This window comes from Emys orbicularis, chromosome 7 (assembly GCF_028017835.1).
Source record: "Emys orbicularis isolate rEmyOrb1 chromosome 7, rEmyOrb1.hap1, whole genome shotgun sequence".
NCBI classification, from domain to species: Eukaryota; Metazoa; Chordata; order Testudines; family Emydidae; genus Emys; species Emys orbicularis.
In genome coordinates, this window is record NC_088689.1 from 131572916 (window position 1) to 131596726 (window position 23811).

A 23811-nucleotide genomic window follows, 5' to 3' on the forward strand; every position below is an offset into this window, starting at 1 on the left:
AAACAAAAGGAAGTATTTCTTCACACAATGCACAGTCAACCTGTGGAACTCTTTGCCAGAGGATGTTGTGAAGGCCAAAATTCAAAGGGTTCAAAAAAGAACTAGATAAGTTCATGGAGGATAGGTCCATCAATGGCTATTAGCCAGGATGGGCAGGGATGGTGTCCCTAGCCTCTGTTTGCCAGAAGCTGGGAATGGGCGACAGGCGATGGATCACTTGATGATTACCTGTTCTATTCATTCCCTCTGGGGCACCTGGCACTGGCCACTGTCAGTAGACAGGATACTGGGCTAGATGGACCTTTGGTCTGACCCAGTATGGCCATTCCTTTGTTTCTTAATCTTTTACATTTTTAGAGCACCTTCCATCTCAAGGCACTTTACAACTATTTATACAGCTTTACAGACACCCATGAGAAGTGGGGGCTGGAAAACCCAGCAGCATAAAGCAACAGTACAAATCAGTTTATATTAGGAAGTGAAGAATCCCATATCCAATTGAAACTGCAGGGGAAATCTAGGGAGGTAGAATGTAATAATCCACGTGGGCACTGGGGCTAACACTCCAGCTCTTGTCAAAATCTCCATGTAACCTTTACTGATAACAGACAGCCAGGACCTTGCTTTTTGTTCTCATATGGAAGCTGGCACCTCCAGCACCATGTTGGGGCATCGCTTCAGAGATGACTGAGGGAAAAGTGCCACTTACTGACACGTCCCATAGCATGTAGGTGTTCCTATGGTAATCTCCCCCCTGAGTACCAACCAAACCCAATTGTGCTCAGATTGTGAACATGGAAAAGAGCCCAGCTCATGGTGGGGCAGTTACAGACCAGGTTTAGAGCATCTCATGTGCCTTTGTGAATGTCTCACTGAAAAACTTAAATACCTTGTTCTTGTAAGTGATGTCAGCGCCAGCCTGCACCAGAAGCCAGATACACTCTATCTGCCCACTGCAAGCTGCCAGGTACATGGGAGTCACTCCCCAGTTATCCTGAAGGTTCACATCAGCACCATGCTGAGGGAAGGGGAGAAAACAACTCCATTTTAAAATTACGTACATGTCTGAATTACCAAAAAGCTGCAATAATCAGCCCAGGTGGCCAGACATACAGGCACCCCCATCCCTGCCCTACAATGGTCATTGAGTCCTGAAATTAATGTTGGTGCTAAAGATCACACACAAAGGCATATAGCATATACTGCAGGCCTGAGCAGGCAGAAAAGTGAGCAAGCCCTGAGTGACTGAGTGAGAGAGACAGCTCAGAAGAAAACTGGGGTTCTCAAACTGGGGTCGTGACTACTCAGGGGATTGCGAGGTTATTACGTGGGGGGTCACAAGCTGTCAGCCTCCACCCCAAAACCCTGCTTCGTCTCCAGCATTTATAATAATGTTAAATATTTAAAAAGTGTTTTTAATTCTTAAGGGGGGGGGGGTCGCACTCAGAGGCTTGCTGTGTAAAAGGGGTCACCAGTACAAAAGTTTGAGAATCATTGGCCTAGTAGCAGGGAAGGTCTTTGGGTTTCCTTGCTGGAGACAGAAATAGTCCTTGAGTTGCTCTATTTCCTTCTCCCAGCCCCAGCTCCACAAGTCACTAACTGTTTTGTATCTTTCCCATCTGCTGCCTGTATAATCAGATCCCCTTCAGATGCACAGGGAGCTGCTGCTACTCGCCCACAGTGTAACATGGGCAGTAGATCTGAGACATTCATAGGGACAGATTATAAAACAACTGCTTATTTTGGCATTCTTGCACATTCCTATGAAGCATTTGATGCTGACCACTGTCAGAGACAAGAGACTGGACTAGGTGGACCCTAGGTCCAATCCAGTGTGGCAATTCCTACATTCAGACATCAGGACACAACCCAAACTAGGTCAGAGTTCTGCAACTCTCTTTAGTTATAAGCCCAGTCTGCCACATACTCTGTGTGTCTGATTGCACAGTAGAGGGTCCCCAAACCAAATAGGGCAGCCTCAGAACTTCAGGGGACATATGAGTTATTGTAGAAGGGTTATTACAGAAGGACTCATGAGCAGGACCTGCCTTGGTCTCTCATTAGCTTTTTGGAAACTTCCCATCATTCTGTTTCATTATTTAAATAAAAACAATTGCTTTAATATTTGTTTCCCATCCCTGCAAACAAGAGACTCATCCCATCTATCTCAGTGGGACACTGACGAGTAAGAATTACAAGCATCTAGCACAGAAAGAGGATTCACACAGGTTACTGATGTCTCTAATGCAGTGATACTCAGACCCCAGTGGGTCACGAGCCAAATTAGTGATCAACATTACCCAAAAGAGCCACAGAAGTGATAATTCATTGAAAGCATCCTGACTGGTTAATAATTAAATCACATTGTGTTTTAATATAATGTGCTGCAAAGAGCCACAGGAGACACATTAAAGAGCCACTTGCAGCCCCCAAATGTCAGCCTGAGTGTCACTGCTCTACTGTGATAAATCCTCTCCTATTAGCACTCTGAGACCAGCTTTACTATATTTACTAGGTGTTATTTTTACTTCAAGGAAGGGCTCCACATTTCTTTGCTAGAGATGGGGGAAGGGGAGGAAAGCTTCACTTGACCCACTTTTCCTTGCTGAGGTGTCCTGGATCTGACCCCCCCATCCAGATGTTCAAGGCCACTGCTGAGATGTGGACTGTCACGTGCAGCTGTAGCTGCAAACACTTAATACATTATAAAAGGCTGCTCCTTGAAAAAGGGGGAAGGATTTTAAGGTGAACCTTCTTTGATCACAAATAGCTTCCTAGCATGGTTGGAAACTCTGTTCTCCAAGATACAAATTAGACATGTGGCCCAGGGTGGAGGATGGGCAACAAGCTTAGGCTCAAATTTCCTAAAGTGAGTGCTGATTTTGTGTACTTGCAGTTTTGGATGTCTAATTGTAAACACCTAAGGCCTTATTTTCAGGTGCAGCTCCCTTGGACTTCACTTGGAGTTGTGGGTGCTCAGCACCCTGAGAAAAATCAGGCCCCTATATTCTTAAATTGAATATCTCAAAATTGAGATACCTATTATTAGTAGCTCCTTTTGCACAACAGGGGCCTTGAATTGGGCTGTTTTAGGTGCTGCCCAGTTAGAAGATTTTCCACATTTGAGTTCAGAGACAGTCTGAGAATCGCAACAGGTGCCACATCATATGGTGATTAGGTGGCGGTGGATTCAAAACACCTGACCTGTATCAGCAACAGAGTGCAGTCTGGGAAGAGGCCAATGGCTGCATGAAGGGGCGTTCCTCCATGTTTACAGCACGTGTTCACACTGGCTCCATGTTGCAGCAGTAACTCCATGGAAAGCTTCTGCCCTTTATACGCCTCCCAGTAGAGTGGAGTCTTGCCATAGTAATCCTTCCTGTCAACCAGCTCCCTGTCTGAAAACCAAAGGGACATCATCAGCAAGCTCACAGGGAAGCTGCCTCTAGCACAGAGAACTGACCATGATGGTCTGGCTAGAGGCTGGCTTAAACTAGGGTATTTGAATCTTAAACCTTTAAACAGCAGAGACAAGAGACACTTTTCCTCTTAAATAACTAGTACCAGTCACTGATAGACTGGACACTATACTAGATGGACCATCGTTCTGATCCAGTCTAGCAACTCTTATGTCCCTATGGGAATGTTTGCATTCACTATAACACCAGTAGCCAGGAAGGGCTCTCTCACGCCTGCCCTGCTTTAGGAGAATGACATACCTGAGGTCACTAGGAGTCGTTGCAGTTTCTCCATGTTGCCCCTGCTAGCCTCGTAGTGAAGATCTGTCCATCTGTAATTGTAGCTTGGAGCCACCTGATAATGTCTTGGGGATGACTGGGAGTCCAGGTGTGCTTTGCTGCAGGCGGCTCTAGACAAGGAGCTGATGTAGAAGCCCATCTCCTTCACCTGAAGAAATCTCTCTCAATAAGCACCATCCACCTATACTAACAAAGAGAAAATAGGGCACACTCAGGAGAAAGTATGTCCAGCTCTCACATTCTCCACCTCCCTCCATCACACCATGTGGGGTAGATTCAGGTTAATAGGATTTCATGGCTTTAGACATTAGCTAGCAAAAGAAATAAGGCATCTACAAGAATGACAAGAGACAAAGGGGGAATTTAATTAGACTTCAGTACAATGGCCTCAGCCTCCCTCAAAAGCCCTTAATAGTTTGGGAACATGTGTAATTCTGTGGGTAAGTTAATGACAGAAAAGTATGGAAGGTGTCACTTGTTTTGTAAATATCTACAGAATCATAATTTCAGTGGTATCACCCTTTGTGCTGTGGCAGGGGGACTCACTGTCCCCCTTCTTCCCTGGCTCCAGATCCTCCAGTTGGTAGAAATTTTGATAATACAACATTGTTGGAAATGGATCAAGTTGGGGTCTCATTCAAAAGCCCTTTCTCAGATGAACACAATGATACCAAACATGACAAACCTAGAACAATTATAACAGGTTATGTAGACAGACAGTTGAGAAAATGTTTTTAAATCATTTTTTTAACTACGCTTTAACACAGGCATGTCAAACGTGCAGCCCTAACAAAGTTAATTTGTGGCCTTCGACTGACAGTACTGTGTTATAGTTAATGCTCACAACATGATACCTGATTAATGTTTTTAATGTTACAATTACTATAAATGGAAGGAGTGCTTCAACTTGATTTACCATCATTGACAAAAAAGAACCAGTTCAGTGGTATTTATCAGCTTTCTTTATTGTGCAAAAAGAGTTACAATGAGGCTCTGGGTTGTCAAATTGTCTGGAGTGGTTCACGGCCAATATCAGGGCAGACTGTCTAAAAGCAGGGCAGACGTGCCAAACTCGTTATATGCTCAAAAATTAGACTTCACTAACCTAGTCACAAATGTGAACTCCCGAAGCACTATAAACAGTCTAACCATGGAGTCACAAACAGTCCCCTTGGGCACTCCAGTCTATCTTGCCACCCAGGCAAGCTGGACTTAGCGACAGTTGGTTGCCATATACCAGGGGTCGGCAACCTTTGAGAAGTGGTGTGTCAAGTCTTCATTTATTTACTGTAATGTAAGGTTTCGCGTGCCAGTAACACATTTTACATTTGCAGGAGCCGGTGGATGGAACCCCAGACTGGCAGTGGGCTCAGTTCCGACAGCTCCTGCCAGCCGGGGTCCCGTTCCTCCAGGCAGGCAGCGGGCTAAGTGGGGCTGGCGGCTGGGACCCCGGCTGGCAGTAGAGTGCCACTAAAAATCAGCTCGCGTGCCGCCTTTGGCACGCGTGTCGCAGGTTGCCGAACCCTGCCATATACCAAAGGTCACAAAAGATTCAGGTTGCTTCCAGTCCCAAGAGACCAGTCACTTATCCCAGGTCAATTTGTACCTCAGCTCTCACACCAAAGCTTGTAGCCAATTCTATAGTAAACTAACTAAAGATTTATTAACTAGGAACAAGAAATATGAGAGTTATTTACAGGTTAAAGCAGACAACATATACATGAGTTACAATCCATGGTCCAAAAGGTGACAGAGTTGTAGTAATCTGTCAGCACTGAATGTCTTTTAGGGTTAACCCAGGTTGACTCTTGGGATCTCTGCTTTTGTTTCCTAACTCCAGCCTTCTGAGAGCACAAACAGCAAAGAGATAAAGAATTTTCCTGTCAGCTATTTTTATTTCCTTCTTCCAGAATTCAAGCTGATGAGACGAGCTTTCTTGCACATACCACCTTCATGGGTGTGAGAGAGCCATTAACCTAGTCTTTGTATCGTGATGTTCCACAATGGCCCACTTAGTTTTGATAGTTTCTCTGGATGGATGGGGGAAACCACTCCTCCTCTACCTGGGTTCACAAGTCCAGAGATGAAGCAACAGAGAGTCCTGTGGCACCTTTAAGACTAACAGATGTTTGGAGCATAAGCTTTCGTGGGTGAATGCCCACTTTGTCGGATGCATGAAGGTGCCACAGGGGAGACTGTTGCTTTTTACAGATCCAGACTAACACGGCTACCCCTCTGATACTTAAGTCCAGAGATGGCATTTTTACTGTTATAAAGCAAAACTTACATACTACCTTATAGCATGGGATACAGACATTACAAGAAAGATTAATGCATGCAGCAACTTACAAGCATTTTACAGAGTCTAAACCAGGGCTTGGCAACCTACGGCACGCGAGCCGATTTTGAGTGGCATGCAGCTCCCTGCCACAGTCCCGACCCCCAGCCCCACTCAGCCCCCCCGCCCACTGCTCTCCCCTGAGGGGGCAGGAGGCAGAAGCTTGGTTCTGTGGTAGCCAAGCTTCCCCCCTCCCCCGCTTCTTCCTCCAGCGTGGTGCTTTCCGGCCCCGCCTCCTCTCCGTCCCTGGCCAATCAGCTGATGGCCCTAGCGAGGGGGAGGGGGAAGAGCGGCAGCGTGCACACAGCTCCCTAGAGGAGGCAGAGAGAGGTAGGGACGGAGCCTGGGGGAAGGGGGTGGAACAGGGCATATCCCTTCCAGCCCCCGCCATGAGCCGCTCAGGGCAGGGGGCTGGGAGCACCCCCACGAGCCAAGCACCCCAGCCTTCTGCCCTGCACCCCCCACCCCTCTGCCCTGAACCCCCCCACCCCACACACCCATCCCTCTGCCCTGCACCCCCCATACCCCCCAGCCTTCTGCCCTGAACACCCCACACACCCCAGCCTTCTGCCCTGAACCCCACACACACCCCAGCCCCCTGCCCTGAACCCCCCCATCACAACACACACCCAGCCTTCTGCCCTGCACCCCCCACACACACTCAGCCTACTGCCCTCCACCCCCCACACCCCTCTGCCCTGAACCCCCCCACACCCCAACACACACCCAGCCTTCTGCCCTGCACCCCCCCCACACCCCAACACACACCCAGCCTTCTGCCCTGCACCCCCCACACACCCCAGCCCCCTGCCCTGAACCCCCCCACCACAACACACACCCAGCCTTCTGCCCTGCACCCCCTACACCCCCCAGCCCTCTGCCCTGAACCCCCATCCCAACACACACCCAGCCTTCTGCCCTGCACCCACCACACACCCAGCCCTCTGCCCTGAACCCCCCCCACCCCCAGCCTTTTGCCCTGCACCCCCCCACACCCCAAGCCCTCTGCCCTGAACCCCCCACACCCCAACACACACCCAGCCTTCTGCCCTGCACCCCCCCAGCCCTCTGACCTGACCCTTGAACCCCCCCACACCCAGCTTTCTGCCCTGCACCCCCCCAGCCCTCTGCCCTGATCTCTGAACCCCCCCACACACCCCCCAGCCCTCTGCCCTGACCCCTGAACCCCCCCCCCCCAGGTCTGGGGTCCCGGCCGCAGGCCCTGATCAGCCCACTGCTGGCCTAGGTGAACAGAACCCCAGGCTGGCAGCGAGCTGAGCAGGCTGGTGGCGTAAGATCAGCATTTTAATTTAATTTTAAATGATGCTTCTTAAACATTTTGAAAACCTTGTTTACTTTACATACAATAGTTTAGTTATATAATATAAACTTATAGAAAGAGACCTTCTAAAAACGTTAAAATGTATTACCGGCATGCAAAACCTTAAATTAGAGTGAATAAATGAAGACTCGGCACACCACTTCTGAAAGGTTGCCGACCCCGGGTCTAAACATTAAACACATCTTTACAAGTCTAACACCTAGCTTGACCAATACTAACAAAGGTGAGTTGGTCTGGTTTCCAGCTATGAATCTGTCAATGTTCAGCTGACACTTACAGCCTTGGCAAGAGCTAGCACCTTGTCCGCAAACGGTATTCATGTAGTTATATAACATACATTCCTTACCATAATTAATTACAATTCCAAAGTAATTGATTACAAAATCAGTATTTACTTTGGTCTTGATCATTTTTAGGCCTCCATGGGAAGATGAAGAGTACCGACTAGTAGCTGAATCTTTGGAGAATACCAGCACGGAGGACCTGTTTAACAAAATGCTTGGTGGCACTCTACATAAAAAGTGCACCATAACTGAATTTGGCAAGATTGGAGAGGAAGTACATCAAGCATCAGGAAAAAGGTTGAATATGCCAGGAAAAATACCAGCTGTGCGTGAGACTAGCCTTATACTACGGTCCCATGGCATGTGTTCACGAGGGACACCTGCTTCTTCTATGATAAGCTGGAAGCCCAGAGGCATCCATTAAGTACAGCTTCAACACATAAGACAAGTGAGAAACTGTATGAAGTAGTCACTCTTAGCGAGAACATTGCATAAAAAAACCCGGTTACCTACCTTTTGTAACTGTTGGTTCTTCGAGATGTGTTACTCATGTCTAAGGCTGCGAATCATTCATGGAGGTCACGGCTTCCGTGACCGCCGTGAATTTTGCAGTGCTGGTGCGGCTGACCCCAGGACCACCCCAGCAACTGGGGAAGCTGCCCTGGAACAGCAGTCCGGGACCAGCGGCAGTGGCGGCAGGGACCCTGGCTGCCCCCTGCCCGGAGTGGGAGCAGCAGGGGGCCCCAGGCTGCCCCCTCAAGCAGCAGCAGCACGGCGCCCCGGGCCGCCCCCCCAGTCTGGCTGTTCTTATGTTCTTACGTTTCCATCCTACACATTTGCAGTTCAGTGCCCTAGGAGGAACCACACACTCCCTCCCAAGACCAAGTCTATGATGTAAAGCATAACATGAACAAACCGGAACATACTTCCAAGCAATCCCTAGGAGGGCTCGGAGTTCACCAAGTCGCAGACTGCAGCACCACTCTGCCAAATGCGGCATTGTCTCTAGCCTGCTGTGTGACGGTGTAGTGAGACGTAAAGATGTGAATAGACGACTACGTCGCCGCTCTGCAGATGTCTTGAATAGGAACCTGCACCAGAAATGCTGCAGATGAAGCTTGCGCTTTTGTGGAATGCGCCGTATGCTGGGGCCGGTATCTCTGCTAGGTCGTAGCATGCCCTGATACAAGCCGTGATCCATGAAGAGATATTGGGGACGACACCGGGATCCTCTTCATCTGCTCAGCAATCGCAATGAAGAGGTGTGTAGATTTCCAAAATGGCTTTGTCCGCTCAATGTAAAAGGCTAATGCTTGTCTGACATCCAGGGAATGGAGCATCCGTTCCTGGTTATTAGGATGTGGCTTAGGGAAGAACACTGGCAGAAAAGTGTCCTGATTGGCATGAAATTGTGAAACTACCTTTGTGAGGAAAGCTGGGTGCAACCACAACTGCACCTTGGCTTTATAAAACACAGTATAAGGGGGCTCGGATCTCAGGGCCTTGAGCTCAGACACCCTCCTGGCTGATGTTATAGCCACTAGGAATGCCACCTTCCAAGAAAAGTAAAGTAGGGAGCATGTTGCTAGGGGCTCGAAGGGAGGACCCATCAGCCTCGAGAGCACAAGGTTGCGATCCCATGGGGGCATCGGCTGCCTTACCTGAGGGCTAAGTTCACTCTAAGCTGCGTTGCCGCGCAGCTGCCTATTAAGCCCCATGCAGGGGCTAGGGCTGCGGCGGGGAGAGATGCCCTCCCCCAGCACGGACCTGTCGCAGCAAGGAGAGGCGCCCCTTCCCACTGGCCCCAGCGCTGACCTGCCGCAGCCAGGGAGAGACGCCTCTCTCCCTGCCCCAAGCTGCTGTGGTGAGACAGAGAGAGAGAGAGAGAGAGAGGGCTGGGGGGGAGTCCTCTCCCCACCGCAGCCACAGGGCAGCCTGCACCCCCCGAATGCCTCATCCTTGGCCCCACCTCATAGCCCACACCCCAACCCCTCATCCCCAGCCCCACCCCAGAGCCCTCATCCCCCTCCATCCTCTGCCCCAGCCCCGAGCACCCTCCTGCACCCCAAACACCTCATCCCTGGCCCCACCCGAGCCTGCACCCCGAACTCCTCATCCCTGGCCCCACCCCAATCCTCCCCCCCCAGCCCTGAGCCCCCTCCCACTCTCCAAACCCCTTGGCCTCACCCCCACCACATGAATTTTGTTGTGTGACACGTCACCTCCATATTGGGGTACATAACACAATTCATTCCGCACATGGGCGTAAGGTACAGTCTATGAAGCCCTTTGAGGAACAGGCATAAGAACATAAGAACATAAGAAAGGCCGTACTGGGTCAGACCAAAGGTCCATCTAGCCCAGTATCTGTCTACCGACAGTGGCCAATGCCAGGTGCCCCAGGGGGAGTGAACCTAACAGGCAATGATCAAGTGATCTCTCTCCTGCCATCCATCTCCATCCTCTGACGAACAGAGGCTAGGGACACCATTCTTACCCATCCTGGCTAATAGCCATTTATGGACTTAGCCACCATGAATTTATCCAGTCCCCTTTTAAACATTGTTATAGTCCTAGCCTTCACAACCTCCTCAGGTAAGGAGTTCCACAAGTTGACTGTGCGCTGCGTGAAGAAGAACTTCCTTTTATTTGTTTTAAACCTGCTGCCTATTAATTTCTTTTGGTGACCCCTAGTTCTTGTATTATGGGAATAAGTAAATAACTTTTCCTTATCCACTTTCTCAACATCACTCATGATTTTATATACCTCTATCATGTCCCCCCTTAGTCTTCTCTTTTCCAAACTGAAGAGTCCTAGCCTCTTTAATCTTTCCTCATATGGGACCCTCTCTAAACCCTTAATCATTTTAGTTGCTCTTTTCTGAACCTTTTCTAGTGCTAGAATATCTTTTTTGAGGTGAGGAGACCACATCTGTACACAGTATTCGAGATGTGGGCGAACCATGGATTTATATAAGGGCAATAATATATTCTCAGTCTTATTCTCTATCCCCTTTTTAATGATTCCTAACATCCTGTTTGCTTTTTTGACCGCCTCTGCACACTGCGTGGACATCTTTAGAGAACTATCCACGATGACGCCAAGATCTTTTTCCTGACTCGTTGTAGCTAAATTAGCCCCCATCATGTTGTATGTATAGTTGGGGTTATTGTTTCCAATGTGCATTACTTTACATTTATCCACATTAAATTTCATTTGCCATTTTGTTGCCCAATCACTTAGTTTTGTGAGATCTTTTTGAAGTTCTTCACAATCTGCTTTGGTCTTAACTATCTTGAGTAGTTTAGTATCATCTGCAAATTTTGCCACCTCACTGTTTACCCCTTTCTCCAGATCATTTATGAATAAATTGAATAGGATAGGTCCTAGGACTGACCCTTGGGGAACACCACTAGTTACCCCTCTCCATTCTGAGAATTTACCATTAATTCCTACCCTTTGTTCCCTGTCCTTTAACCAGTTCTCAATCCATGAAAGGACCTTCCCTTTTATCCCATGACAGCTTAATTTACGTAAGAGCCTTTGGTGAGGGACCTTGTCAAAGGCTTTCTGGAAATCTAAGTACACTATGTCCACCGGATCCCCCTTGTCCACATGTTTGTTGACCCCTTCAAAGAACTCTAATAGATTAGTAAGACACGATTTCCCTTTACAGAAACCATGTTGACTATTGCTCAAGAGTTTATGTTTTTTTATGTGTCTGACAATTTTGTTCTTTACTATTGTTTCAACTAATTTGCCCGGTACCGACGTTAGACTTACCGGTCTGTAATTGCCGGGATCACCCCTAGAGCCCTTTTTAAATATTGGCGTTACATTAGCTAACTTCCAGTCATTGGGTACCGAAGCCGATTTAAAGGACAGGTTACAAACCTTAGTTAATAGTTCCGCAACTTCAAATTTGAGTTCTTTCAGAACTCTTGGGTGAATGCCATCTGGTCCCGGTGACTTGTTAATGTTGAGTTTATCAATTAATTCCAAAACCTCCTCTAGTGATACTTCAATCTGTGACAGTTCCTCAGATTTGTCACCTACAAAAGCCAGCTCAGGTTTGGGAATCTCCCTAACATCCTCAGCCGTGAAGACTGAAGCAAAGAATCCATTTAGTTTCTCCGCAATGACTTTATCATCTTTAAGCGCTCCTTTTGTATTTTCATCGTCAAGGGGCCCCACTGGTTGTTTAGCAGGCTTCCTGCTTCTGATGTACTTAAAAAACATTTTGTTATTACCTTTGGAGTTTTTGGCTAGCCGTTCTTCAAACTCCTCTTTGGCTTTTCTTATTACACTCTTGCACTTAAGTTGGCAGTGTTTGTGCTCCTTTCTATTTGCCTCACTAGGATTTGACTTCCACTTTTTAAAGGAAGTCTTTTTATCTCTCACTGCTTCTTTTACATGGTTGTTAAGCCACGGTGGCTCTTTTTTAGTTCTTTTACTGTTTTTCTTAATTTGGGGTATACATTGAAGTTGAGCCTCTATTATGGTGTCTTTAAAAAGGGCCCACGCAACTTGCAGGGATTTCACTTTAGTCACTGAACCTTTTAACTTTTGTCTAACTAACCCCCTCATTTTTGTATAGTTCCCCCTTTTGAAATTAAAGGCCACAGTGTTGGGCAGTTGAGGTGTTCTTCCCACCACAGGGATGTTGAATGCTATTGTATTATGGTCACTATTTCCAAGCGGTCCCGCTATAGTTACCTCTTGGACCAGCTCCTGCGCTCCACTCAGGATTAAATCTAGAGTCGCCTCTCCCCTTGTGGGTTCCCGTACTAGCTGCTCCATGAAGCAGTCACTTAAAGTATCGAGAAATTTTATCTCTGCATTTCGTCCTGAAGTGAAATGTTCCCAGTCAATATGGGGATAATGACTGTCCAGCTGAGTCGGGATGGAAAGCCGAAATAGCGGCCAGGTGCACCTTGATTGATGATATCGCCAGGCCTTGCTGTTTTAGATGAAGTAAACAGTCCAGGATGAAGGGAATTGATGACTGTAACGGAAGAGTGCCCTTCTGCAGTGACCAAATCGAGACCCTCTTCCACTTAGCTAGATAAATGGCCCGAGTGGATGGCTTTCTGCTGCCAAGGAGAACCTCCCTAACTGAGTCTGAGCATGTAAGCTCTAATGGGATTAGCCATGGAGTTTCCATTCCATGAGGTGGAGAGACTCTAGATTGGGATGCTGGAGGTGACCATGGTCCTGCGTGATGAAGTCCGGGACCAGGGGCAGAGTTATAGGCGTGCCCACCAACAAGTCTAGAAGCATGGTGAACCAGTGGCTGACCTGGCCATGCTGGTGCTATCAAGATTATTGATGCTCCCTCTTGTCAGACCTTCAGCAGGACCTTGTGAACGAACGGGAAGGGCAGGAACACATACAGCAAGTGCCCCTTTCAAGGGAAGAGAAAGGCGTCCATGAGTGAGCCCAGGCCTTCATGGGAAGGAACAGAACTGCTGACACTTGCTGTTGCACCGTGTCATGAATAGGTCTATCTGGGGAAATCCCCACCTTTGGAAGACGTTGATAGCGACATCCAGGCGGAGGGACCACTCGTGGCCCTGAAAGGACCTGCTGAGATGATCGGCCAGTTCATTCTGCGAGCCCGGAAGGCTCCAAATGTATTGAGTGGGTGATTCAGAAGTTCCACAGCTTGAGAGCTTCCTGACACAGGTGAGAGGAGCGACCACCACCCTGTCTGTTTATATAGAACATTGCTGTGGTATTGTCTGTCAATACCGATACACATCTGTAGATGGGTTTGGAACATCTGGCAAGCGAGGCGAACCGCACACAGCTCCCTGATGTTGATGTGCAGCAAAAATTCCCTCTGGGACCAGAGACCTTGGGTCCTGAATCTTCCTAGGTGCGCCCCCCATCCCATCGCTGACGCATCTGTGACTAGGGACAGCGATGGTTGAGGCCTGGAGAAGGGTATACCCGCACATATTGCTTGCAGGTCGAGCCACCACAAGAGGGACTTGAGGAGTGAGTGTGACCAATTTGTCTAGGGAGTCTTGGTTCGGCCTGTATACCTGGGCTAGCCAAGCCTGAAGGGGATGGAGACGCAGCCTGCCATGCTGTACCACATACGTGCAAGGAGCCATATGCCCGAGCAGTTTCAGGCAATTTCGCACCATAGTAATGAGGAATCTTCTGAGATCCTCTTATGATGGTGCCCATGGCAAGGAAGCGAGATACCAGGAGGAATGCCCTGGCCTGATCAGAGTCTAGGAGAGCGCTGATCAACTGTATCCTCTGAGTGGGGGCTATGGTTGACTTTCCCACATTCAAAATAAGGCTGAGCCTGTGGAACGTCATCTGCACCCAGCTCACGTGGGCCTCCACTTGGGCCCAGGAGCGGCCCTTGATTAGCCAGTCGTCTAGGTACGGAAATACTTACACTTGCCGCTTCCGCAGGAAGGCTGCCACAACCGCCATGCACTTGGTTAACACCTGAGGAGCTGCCAAGAGGCCGAAGAGGAGGACCGTAAACTGATAGTGGGTGTTGTTGACCATGAAACGGAGGAACTGTCTGTGGGAGAGGATTATGGACATTTGAAAGTATGTGTCCTTCAAGTTAAGGGTGGAGTACCAGTCCCCCAGATCAAGGGAGGGAATAATGGAAGCCAGGGAGATCATGTGGAACTTCAATTTCTTCATGAATTCGTTTAGGTTTTGCAGGTCTAAAATAGGCCTGAGCCCACCCTTGACTTTAGGGATTAGGAAATACTGGGAGTAGAACCCCTTGCCCCTGAACTCCAGAGGGACCACCTCTACCGCCACGAATTATAGGAGCATTTGCACCTCCTGCACTAGAAGTTGCTCATGAGAAGGGTCCCTGAAGAGGGACAGGGAGCATGCGTGAGAAGGCGGGAGGGACCAGAATTGGAGAGAATATCCCAATTCTACTGTGCTCAAGACCCATTGGTCTAAGGTGATTTGAGCCCAGGCATGGTAGAAATGGGATAGATGATTCATAAAGGGAGGGGAAGAATCTGGGATCTCAACTGGTGAGTCGCCCCCGGGTGCACCTTCAAAAGTTTGGTTTGGAGGCTGAGGGCTGCTTTGCTGTGCCTTGGCTCTGGTTAGAGGAGGACTGAGAGGGCCTCTGCCTATTACTCCTGCCCCACTTCCTGCTATAGTCCTGCCTAGGATGAGCTGAATAGAAACGAGGGGCAGGTTGCGGCTTAAAAGGCTTTCTTTGGAGGGTTGGCGTATGAACCCCCAGGGACTTCAGGGTTGTCCACGAGTCTTTCAGGCTGTGGAGCCTAGTGTCTGTTAGCGTCAAGAATAGTCCTGAACAGTCAAAAGGCAAGTCCTGGATAGAGTGTTGGATGTCGTGTGAGAGCCCCGACACTTGAAGCCATGAGCTCCATCTCATGGCTATCACAGTTGCCATCGTCTGGGTTGCTGAGGCCACTGAGTCCAGGGAGGCCTGTAAGGAGGTACTCGCGACGACCTTGCCCTCCTTCAGGACAGCCACAAACTCCGAGCGGGAGTCCACCGCTGAAGTAGTTCCTGAAACGTAGACAGCATGTTCCAGGAATTATAACTAGTTGGCAATGCGAAGCTGAAGCCCCCGGTAGAATACCCCTTCCTACCAAAGAGACATAGCTTCTTCGCTTCTTTGGATTTAGGAGTCTGCCCTGGTTGTCCCTGCCTTTCTTTCTGGCTAGTGGCTTCCACTACAAGAGTGCCCGTATGAGGATGAGTAAACAGGCACTCATACCCCTCAGAGGGCACAAAGTATTTTCTCTCAACCCCTTTTGCCATGGGGGGAGGGAGGAAAGAGAGGTGGGTGTTTGACACATCTTAGTGGTGTTATGGATAGTCTTAATGAGGGGCAAAGCCACACTCAAAGGACCTTCAGGGACCAGAAAGTTTTGAGCCACCCTCTTGAGCAACTTTTGGTGTGCCCTGTTGTCCATGGCAGGCAGTGTGGTGGAAGTGCCCGCCACCACTTCATCCGGGGAGAATGAGGAAGATGCCCGTGGAGGCACCAGATCTTCCTGCCCCTCCGGTTCAATGTTGATAAATGCACACATTGGAAAACATAAAAGACAGTTACCTGTTCCGTAACTGGCGTTCTTCGAGATGTGTTGCTCAGGTGTATTCCACTATAGGTGTGCGTGCTCGCCACGTGCACCGGTGCCGGAAGTTTTTCCCTTAGCAGTATCCGTAGTGGGGGAGCACCACTGCGACCCCTGGAGTGGCGCCGACATATCGTGCCATAAAGGGGGCTGCGTGCTCCCCCCACCCTCAGTTCCTTCTTGCCACCAGTGAAGGTAGTCGGAACTTGCTCCAGCCTTGGCTGCAGCATTTATAGCCTTAGTGGTATCTAGTTCACTGAACTGCTTCTTTGCTGAACTTTTCTTTTGTTAGTTCCTGGCTCGGGGCATGCCCCGTGGCCCAGGCTTCAAGTCGTGCGACTCTTGTCGCAACTCTATGCCCAGAAGCAATCCACACACTCAGTGCCTTCGCTGTCTGGGCGAGGCTCACATTAGTGCGCATTGTAAGATTTGCCGCTCCTTCAAGCCTCGGACAAAGCGGGAGCGTGAGATCCGACTCCATGCTTTGCGAATGGAGTCAGCATTGGCCCCGGCACCGGCGTGTCGACCCGACTCCACGCCCAGCACTGCGTCTTCGGTGCGCAGCGAGGCACCGGCGACAACTCGGCACCGCTCTCCCAGTAAGAAGCAAGGGAAGACTCAGCGGCGCCGAGAGAAGGAGAGGGGTGAGGCCAGACCCGAAAACATAATCCCAACATACAAAATGATGGGACTAAATTAGCTGCTACCACTCAAGAAAGCTCTTGAAGTCATTGAGGCTAGTTCTCTGAAAACATCTGCTGACTGCAGCGGCAGTCAAAAAAGCTAATAGAATGTTAGGAACCATTAGGAAAGGGCAAGATCATAAGACAATAAATATCATAATACCACTATATAAATTCATGGTACAACCACATCGTGAATACTGCATGAAGTTCTGGTCGCCCCATCTCAAAAATGATATATTAGAATTGGAAAAAGTACAGAGAAGTGCAACAAAAATGATGACGGAGATGGAACAGCTTCCATATGTGGAGAGATTAAAAGAACTGGAACTGTTCAGCCTGGAAACGAGACAACTAAAGGGGATATGACTGGTGTGGAGAAAGTGTTACTCACCCCCCTTCTTATAACATGAGAACCAGGGCTCACCAAATGAAATGAATGGGCAGCAGGTTTAAAACAAACAAAAGGAAGCATCTCTTCACACAGCGCACAGACTACCTGTGGAACTCACTGCCGGGGGATGTTGTGATCTAGTATAACTGGGTTCAAACAAGAACTAGGGCAGTTCATGGCGGACGGCCCAGCAACCCTGCAATGGCTTTGAGCCAAGGGGGTCGGAGACGCTGCCCCGGGCGGGCTCTTGCCGGGCAGAGTCCAGCCCAGGCTGCTGCTCCCCGCCCGCGACGGGACAACACCAAGGCCGGGGCCTCGCTGCGGGCTGGGCGGGAGCGGAGCCCCCGGCCCGGCCCGCGGGGTCTCCGCCGCTCGGGGCGCCCCAGGGCCAGCGGCGGGGCGAGGCGGGGTCCCTGGCAGCGCCCGACCTACCTGGCGGGGCCCGACGGCAGCGCGAGCCCCGGCGCCAGGGCGGCGTTGTCAACGGCAACACGCCACGTGACCCGAGCGCGGCCGCGCGAGCCGGTCGCTGAGCCCAGTCCGGCGGCCCGCGGCGCGAGCGCGGCTCGGGCCCCTCCGGCGCAGGCTGCGGGCGCGGGTTCGCCTCCTGGCTCCCCCTAGAGTTGCTGCCCCGCTATCTTGACAGTCCCAGCTCCCCGAATCGCAGAAGGCCAAAGTGCCCGAGCAGACACTGCAAGCGGGGCTAACCAGTGGCCTTCCCCTGAAGAGAGGGGGCGGGGACCAGCAGCTCACCCCCACCCCTGTCACATCCACAGCGGGTCCTGGAAACGCCTGTTCCTGGGTTGCCCACCTGGTGCATCCACCTGTACCACGTCAGTGCAGCGAGCGCCACCCGCCCCTGCCTGCAGCAGAGCAGAAATCATGGATCTTCTCGGCTCTTCACGGTGGAGGCGGCACAAACCCAGAGATAGACACATGCAAATTGCAAGAGGATGCAAAACATGGGACATGAGAGGGATGAGACTCAGTGCCTGGTGGAAGCCAAGGTACTGCAGCAGTCATATGAGCAACAGGGACCTGCTGCTTCTACAATGGAGTTGGTGCTCGGGCCAGGAGTAGCGGGTGAAGACCCCCTGCCCCCCTGGCCGCAGGGACGTGCTGTGTGAACTGAGACTGCTCCTCCCCCTCCCTCTCCGCTGTTCCCCGGTGTTAAAGAAGCGCTGGGAGGAAGGGGGAGGAGTTGATCGGGGGGCCCATGGACCCCCAGGGGTCCCCTTGGGGACCCCCAGGGGTCCACGGACCCCAGTTTGAGAAACGATGCCTTAGGCAGCAGTAGTGTGCTTAACACTGAATGTGGAGATTGTGTGGATGTTGCCTGGTACAGATGTCTTAATGTTTTAGTGCTGACTTCTGGTCACCATATTTTGGAGCATAAGTAGCAGCCAAATTATTTGAAGACACAAAACCATGACACCCATTCCATGTTGTATATTAATGTTTATTGAATCACTCATGTAAGAATTCTCTCTTTATTAAAATCATTTGGGTTCTAAACTGATTATTTACAGACATAACCTCTTGTATCACCAATAGATTCCTACATCTCACAATAGTATCTACAGTTATTACACTATGTAACAACATTCATATTTTCAAGCTTTTTATATTAATTATTAATTCCAATTTGTTGAGAAAGAGAGCATGCTGGGAGCTCCAAGAACTCAAAAAGAAGGGGTAGGATGTGGACGTGGGGCTGGCCAGGCCACAACTAGAAAATACAAAATTGTCAGTCAAGAGAGGATGTGTATGTACAGCCCTCCCACCGCCAAAGGGGCAGAAATAACCAAGCAAATGCACCCGGTGTCCTGAAAACCCAGAGAAATCAGCCCAGGGAGAAAGGCACCAAAAAGTGACATCTAACGGGAACCAGGGATCAGACTGAGGCAGCACGTGGTGCTTCACTGAACCAGATCCCATCAGCTTCTGCAGAATTTAAGCTTTCATTCTACATTTTTAAGCGCTTATGGTTGTAAAGAAAAACTTCTGAATGTGACCCCCAAACCTGTGGCCAGCTTGAATCTGAAGCTGGAGACACAAACTGTAGGGTCTCATCATGTAAGGTGCCAGGAACCCCTATTCACCACAAAGGGGGGGGGTTAACTGAAATCTATTGATGACCATTTATATCTCAACACTGATTACCATTTCAGTTTCCCCTCCCCTATTCTGACAGCTGGAAGCTAACTTCTCCCCCTCGTCCCTCAGGCAAAAATCACTTCATATCTGAGAGAGAGGCTCTAAGGTCTGTCAAAAAGTTATGTTTCATGGCAAGAAATTAATAAAACAAAATGTAAAGCACTATCTCTGTGTCCTGCAGAGACAGAGACTAGGTGTATGCAGCAGGAGGGCATGACCAAGCTCCTTTAGAAGCTATGTCCTGTAGGAACATGGTACATGTCCAAAGGCGATCTAAGGAAATACAAATCCCTGGGGCTTTTGACACAGCAACCATGGAGATAGGAAGGCTGGGTGGAACCTCCCAGAGGTAATTAGGAATCTACCCCCCCCCCCCCAAACAGGAATTCTTATTAAAGACTTTTGTATAAGCATTAATGAAACCTCACCCTGTTGAGGTAATGGACTCTACCATGTGGAAGAGGCAAGAATGGAGAGATCAGAAGGGGCATGTCTGAACCTGCAAACTGACCAAGTCATAGGGACGTTAAAAAGGGGGTCCAGAATACAGCAAGAGGGAGTTGGTATCTGACAGTGTGATGGTGACAGATTGGAGGAGAAATGTATGCTATCAACTTTTCTGTTTTCACTGTGACTAAGCTGAGAATGTCGTATCCTATTTAGCATTTGAGATGGGTCAATCTGGAGATGTTAAGCAGTTTATTTTCTTTTGACACCATTTTTGCAGTGTTTTTAAATGACTCTTCTTTTTGTTAATATTATTGTTATATGGGTAAATCACACGCACGTCCCTGGAGAAACAAGAAATCTGTTATCTCCACGGAGAGGTACTGAATGGTACCTACACCCACCTCAGTCCTGGCCAAGGTACACAGACAAAGGTGTATGCTACTTGACCTGTGTTGCCATCATGCTCTGGCAGGCCAATTCAAGGGGAGAAGCTGAAGGATCAAGTAGGAGCCAAGAGTTGGCGGGCAGAGGTTGGTCACAGAGACCAGCACATGACTTCAGGTTAATGTAAATCCTGGATAAACAAGAGAATTCCTCTCCTCTCAAATTGACTGGCAGGACTTTGTGAGAGCGCAGAGAAAAGATTTTCCAAAAAGTGGGAGAGGCAAAGGCACTGCTGGGCCACAAACAGCGGAGGAAAGTATGCTAGCACTGCACAGATGGGATCATCACTCTTACCCATCCATCCATCCTCCCACGTTTGTTTCACCTGCCTATTAAGTTTTGCCTGAACCTAGGCTTGTAAATTCTCTGGGGTTGGGGCTGTTTTTTATTGTGTGACTGCACACAGCTCAGCCCAACAAGGCTCTCATCTGGCTGGTGCCTCCAGGTAACACAAACAACCACCGAGACACCGTATTTCTCTGCTGGAGTCTAGCCGTCTCCATGTGATCAGCAGTTCCAGGCAAAAGGAGTGGATTGGCAGTCGAAGTTGCACTCTGTACGTGGTCTGTTTCAGCTATGCAGGGCTGGTGTCATTCAGCACTGGAGCTATTCCTGGCTCCACAGAGGGGGGGACAAGTGCGTAAGAGGAAACCAAAGACACGTGCTCAGTTGGGGAGACATGGCTGGGGGAATGAAAGAGAGAAATCTCTCCCCTCTGAGCAGCAAGGAAGCAAGCGTTACCTCAAGCCCTGATTAGGTGCGGAGGGAGGGGAACTCCTTTAGTCCTCTCTGAGAGGATGGAACCAAACTCAGGCCAAGGGTGGGAGGGTCTAGGGCACAGCCTGAGTTTGGTTCCATTCAATTTGGAAAGAGGGAACCCTGCCAGAGGGGCTGGTCAATTTACAGAGCATGGTCGCTGTTTGGTCCCCTCTCCTGGTGCTCATCCATTGGGGCACCTGGGCACTTGGTTCCTTTGCTCTGCTCTTTTGGGGGCTGTGGCGACAGTTCAGGATTTCCACTAAGATTTTACGTGGGCAGGAGGTCACTAAACTGGAGCCACACAGGAGAATTTGAGAAGACATTCAGCTTCAGGGGAGTATTTGGAGTTTCATTTTAGGCCGAGATAAAGGTGAGGAAAGTATATCTGGCTGTGAGATTGAGCCTTGAACCATTTCAGCTTAGTGGGAAATCTGGGGAAAAGCCAATTGTTATTGTGAAACTCCAGATGTTTCTGAAAAAGTCAGAAGCCCCCGATCCGCCCAGTGGGGCAGAGACTAGGCAGAAGCAGTTTGACACAGGCAGTGCTTAGCCCAGGGAGTTTATGATGATGACAATGTCCAAGGAGATGCTCATCCAAGTGAAGTATTGTCTCAGAAAAACAAAATTAACATTCCCCTTGAGCATGTGAATACTTTGTAATTTTGAGGGTATTTACAGATCCACTTCAGAGTACCAAAATGGCTACAAGCCAGAGAAAGGAAATAGGTACAAGGCCTTCACTGTGCTTTCCAAGTGGCAGGACAGCATCTGACCACAGAGAACCAGAGGGCCAGACATACATCTAGGTTAGAGGCACTTCAGTAAGTTCACCTTGCCCTCTCCCCAAGCCATGCTAAATTCAGTCCAGGGGAAAGTGAGTATGGCTCCATAGATGTCAGTGCATGGTGCCTGCTTACACTAGGACTAGGTTGAGCCTACTGGGTCCACATTTGGAACTGGTGAGCACGTTAGTCTCATTAGCATGAGTCGCAGACAAGCAGTGAGGAAGACTAGAATCCTGGGACCAAGTGACTTTTCTCATCTCCCCCCCAGTCTATTTCTCATCCCTACATTCAGTATTTCGGGGTGCCAGGCGCAACCCCTCCAGTGCGCTGATGGCCATGCTGTGGGAGATGCTCCTCAGCTCAGGCCATGGAACTGGTGGGCTACACTGCAGGGGGGTTGCTTCTAGGGCTGTATGCTGGAGGAGTACACTCTGGTCCCTAGGGATTGGCCCAGGTGTGGTAAACTCTCTAACAGGCTACATCAGTCCCAATGCCCCAGCTAGTTCCATGAGGGCTCAGGAAGCTCACACACTTACTGTCCAGCACTACCATGACTGCAGTAGCCTGGGCTATTACCATCATAGTAGTGGTGGTTATACAATGTTCAGGGTAGCAGGCACAGCACTAGTCTCTCCTATCCCTGGTGCTAGTACCAAAATGAGGCTAGAGGCTCACATGAAGCCATGTATGGTCTTTAACTTTGTTCTGAAGCTCTTGTGTTATCCAGCTCCTTGGCAATATTGTTTGGAAACTTGGCACATTCACAACGTGTGGGAAGAAGGTGCCTGGTCTCTCTCTCTCACACTGTGGTTTGTAGAAACTCCCAGAGTTTAAAGTACATTTTAAAAAAGGAAGAAAAAAATCTGTAAAAAAATATTCTCTGAGATGTAAGGACATTTGTACTTTGCATTTTCTTGGCCACCTCCTCCTGTGTCACATGCCAGCTCCCCAGAGTGTCTGGTTCCAAAGGCAGTGGGACACCTTGTGTGTAGCTATGAAGTTCCAATGAGCAGCACTATCCACCTCTGTTCAGCTACCCAAGAGCATCACAGTATGTTTGTCTGGGTCACAAATCAGTGACTTTGTTCTCCACAGCAGCTGCGATCTGCTGCAGTCGGTATCCCAGCTGCATCTTCTGGGCTGTCGGGTCTTCTTCCAAGGCTGTGATGATCTGCAACAAGACTCAGAGCTCACTGGCAACCTCCCTTGTGCACAGAATACTATTAGCAGCAGATTCCCCTGGCTGAGGGCAAGCCTCAACTCTGTTGCAGCTATGGGTATTGGGATTCACAGTGACGGTATGTCTCAGAGGGACCCCCTGCAGCCTTGTCATCCCAGTGGTAGTCCCCTCTGGGCACCCTATGTTTTCCTCTGTGCTATCACCCACTCCTCTCCCGCAAACAATGCTCATCCCTTTTATTTTTATTTATTTATTTATTTATTTAAATAATTTTGTTTACCTACAGAAAAAAGTTATGCAAAAACCAAGGGGGGGGGCCAAAGGCAAAAAATCTTCATTTTAAAACAGCCAATAAAAACTGCTAAGTGATAATAGAGTAGTCACTTGACAGATCATTTCCTCTGTTGTTTGTAGTGTTACTGTAGCCATGCTGGTCCCAGCATATTAGAGTGAGGTAACATCTTTTATTGGGCCAATTTCTGATTGGTGAGAGAGACAAGCTTTCATACTTAAGCTCACCAAACAGAAGTTGGTCCAATAAAAGATATTACATCACCCACCTTGTCTAACATCATTTCCTTAACAGTTAGACACATGGAAATGCATACTTCTTACACTGAAAATGTAACAAAGTCATTATTCTCATTAAGTACAAAGAAATGCATGTTTCATTACAGCAAAACAGCCTTAACTCTTCCCCAAAGTAGATAATATTCTTTCATCAGTAATCTCAAATAACACAAAGCCCTCTGAAAAAGAAACAAAAATTAAATATGTAAACATTAAACAGTCTCAAATGTAAGTCCTCATGCATAATTTTCACCATAAAAATCTATATTGTACACTTTACCTATTAAAATACACATAACAATATCAAGAAACTGCAATCTCAAATACTTCTATTGTTAATTAATAAATATTTTAACTGATCATATTTCCCTTTTAAGCTATGCCTTAAACTAAAATATTTAGATACCAAAAAAATCAAGATAACAAAAACACATCAATATTGACAATCCCTGGGTGAGAGTGAAGGCTCTTTTGTTGTGACAAAATATACATTTCTTCCTATTTGATGAGGTCAATTAATCTGGCCTATATTTTTAAATGTGTTTAGGCATTACTGCACTC

General features: G+C 48.8%; 1 protein-coding gene across 2 annotated transcripts in view; it reads right to left on the minus strand.

Moving 5' to 3' along the window:
- Positions 1–22566: 22566 nt before the first annotated feature.
- The window catches only part of PLXNB1 (plexin B1), a 114923-nt gene continuing 113678 nt past the window's right edge, over positions 22567–23811 (minus strand). For both annotated transcript variants that reach the window (XM_065407128.1, XM_065407129.1), the window contains one exon: positions 22567–22671. In XM_065407128.1, coding sequence (XP_065263200.1) covers positions 22567–22671 — 105 coding nt within the window. The remainder of the gene's footprint in view (positions 22672–23811) is intronic.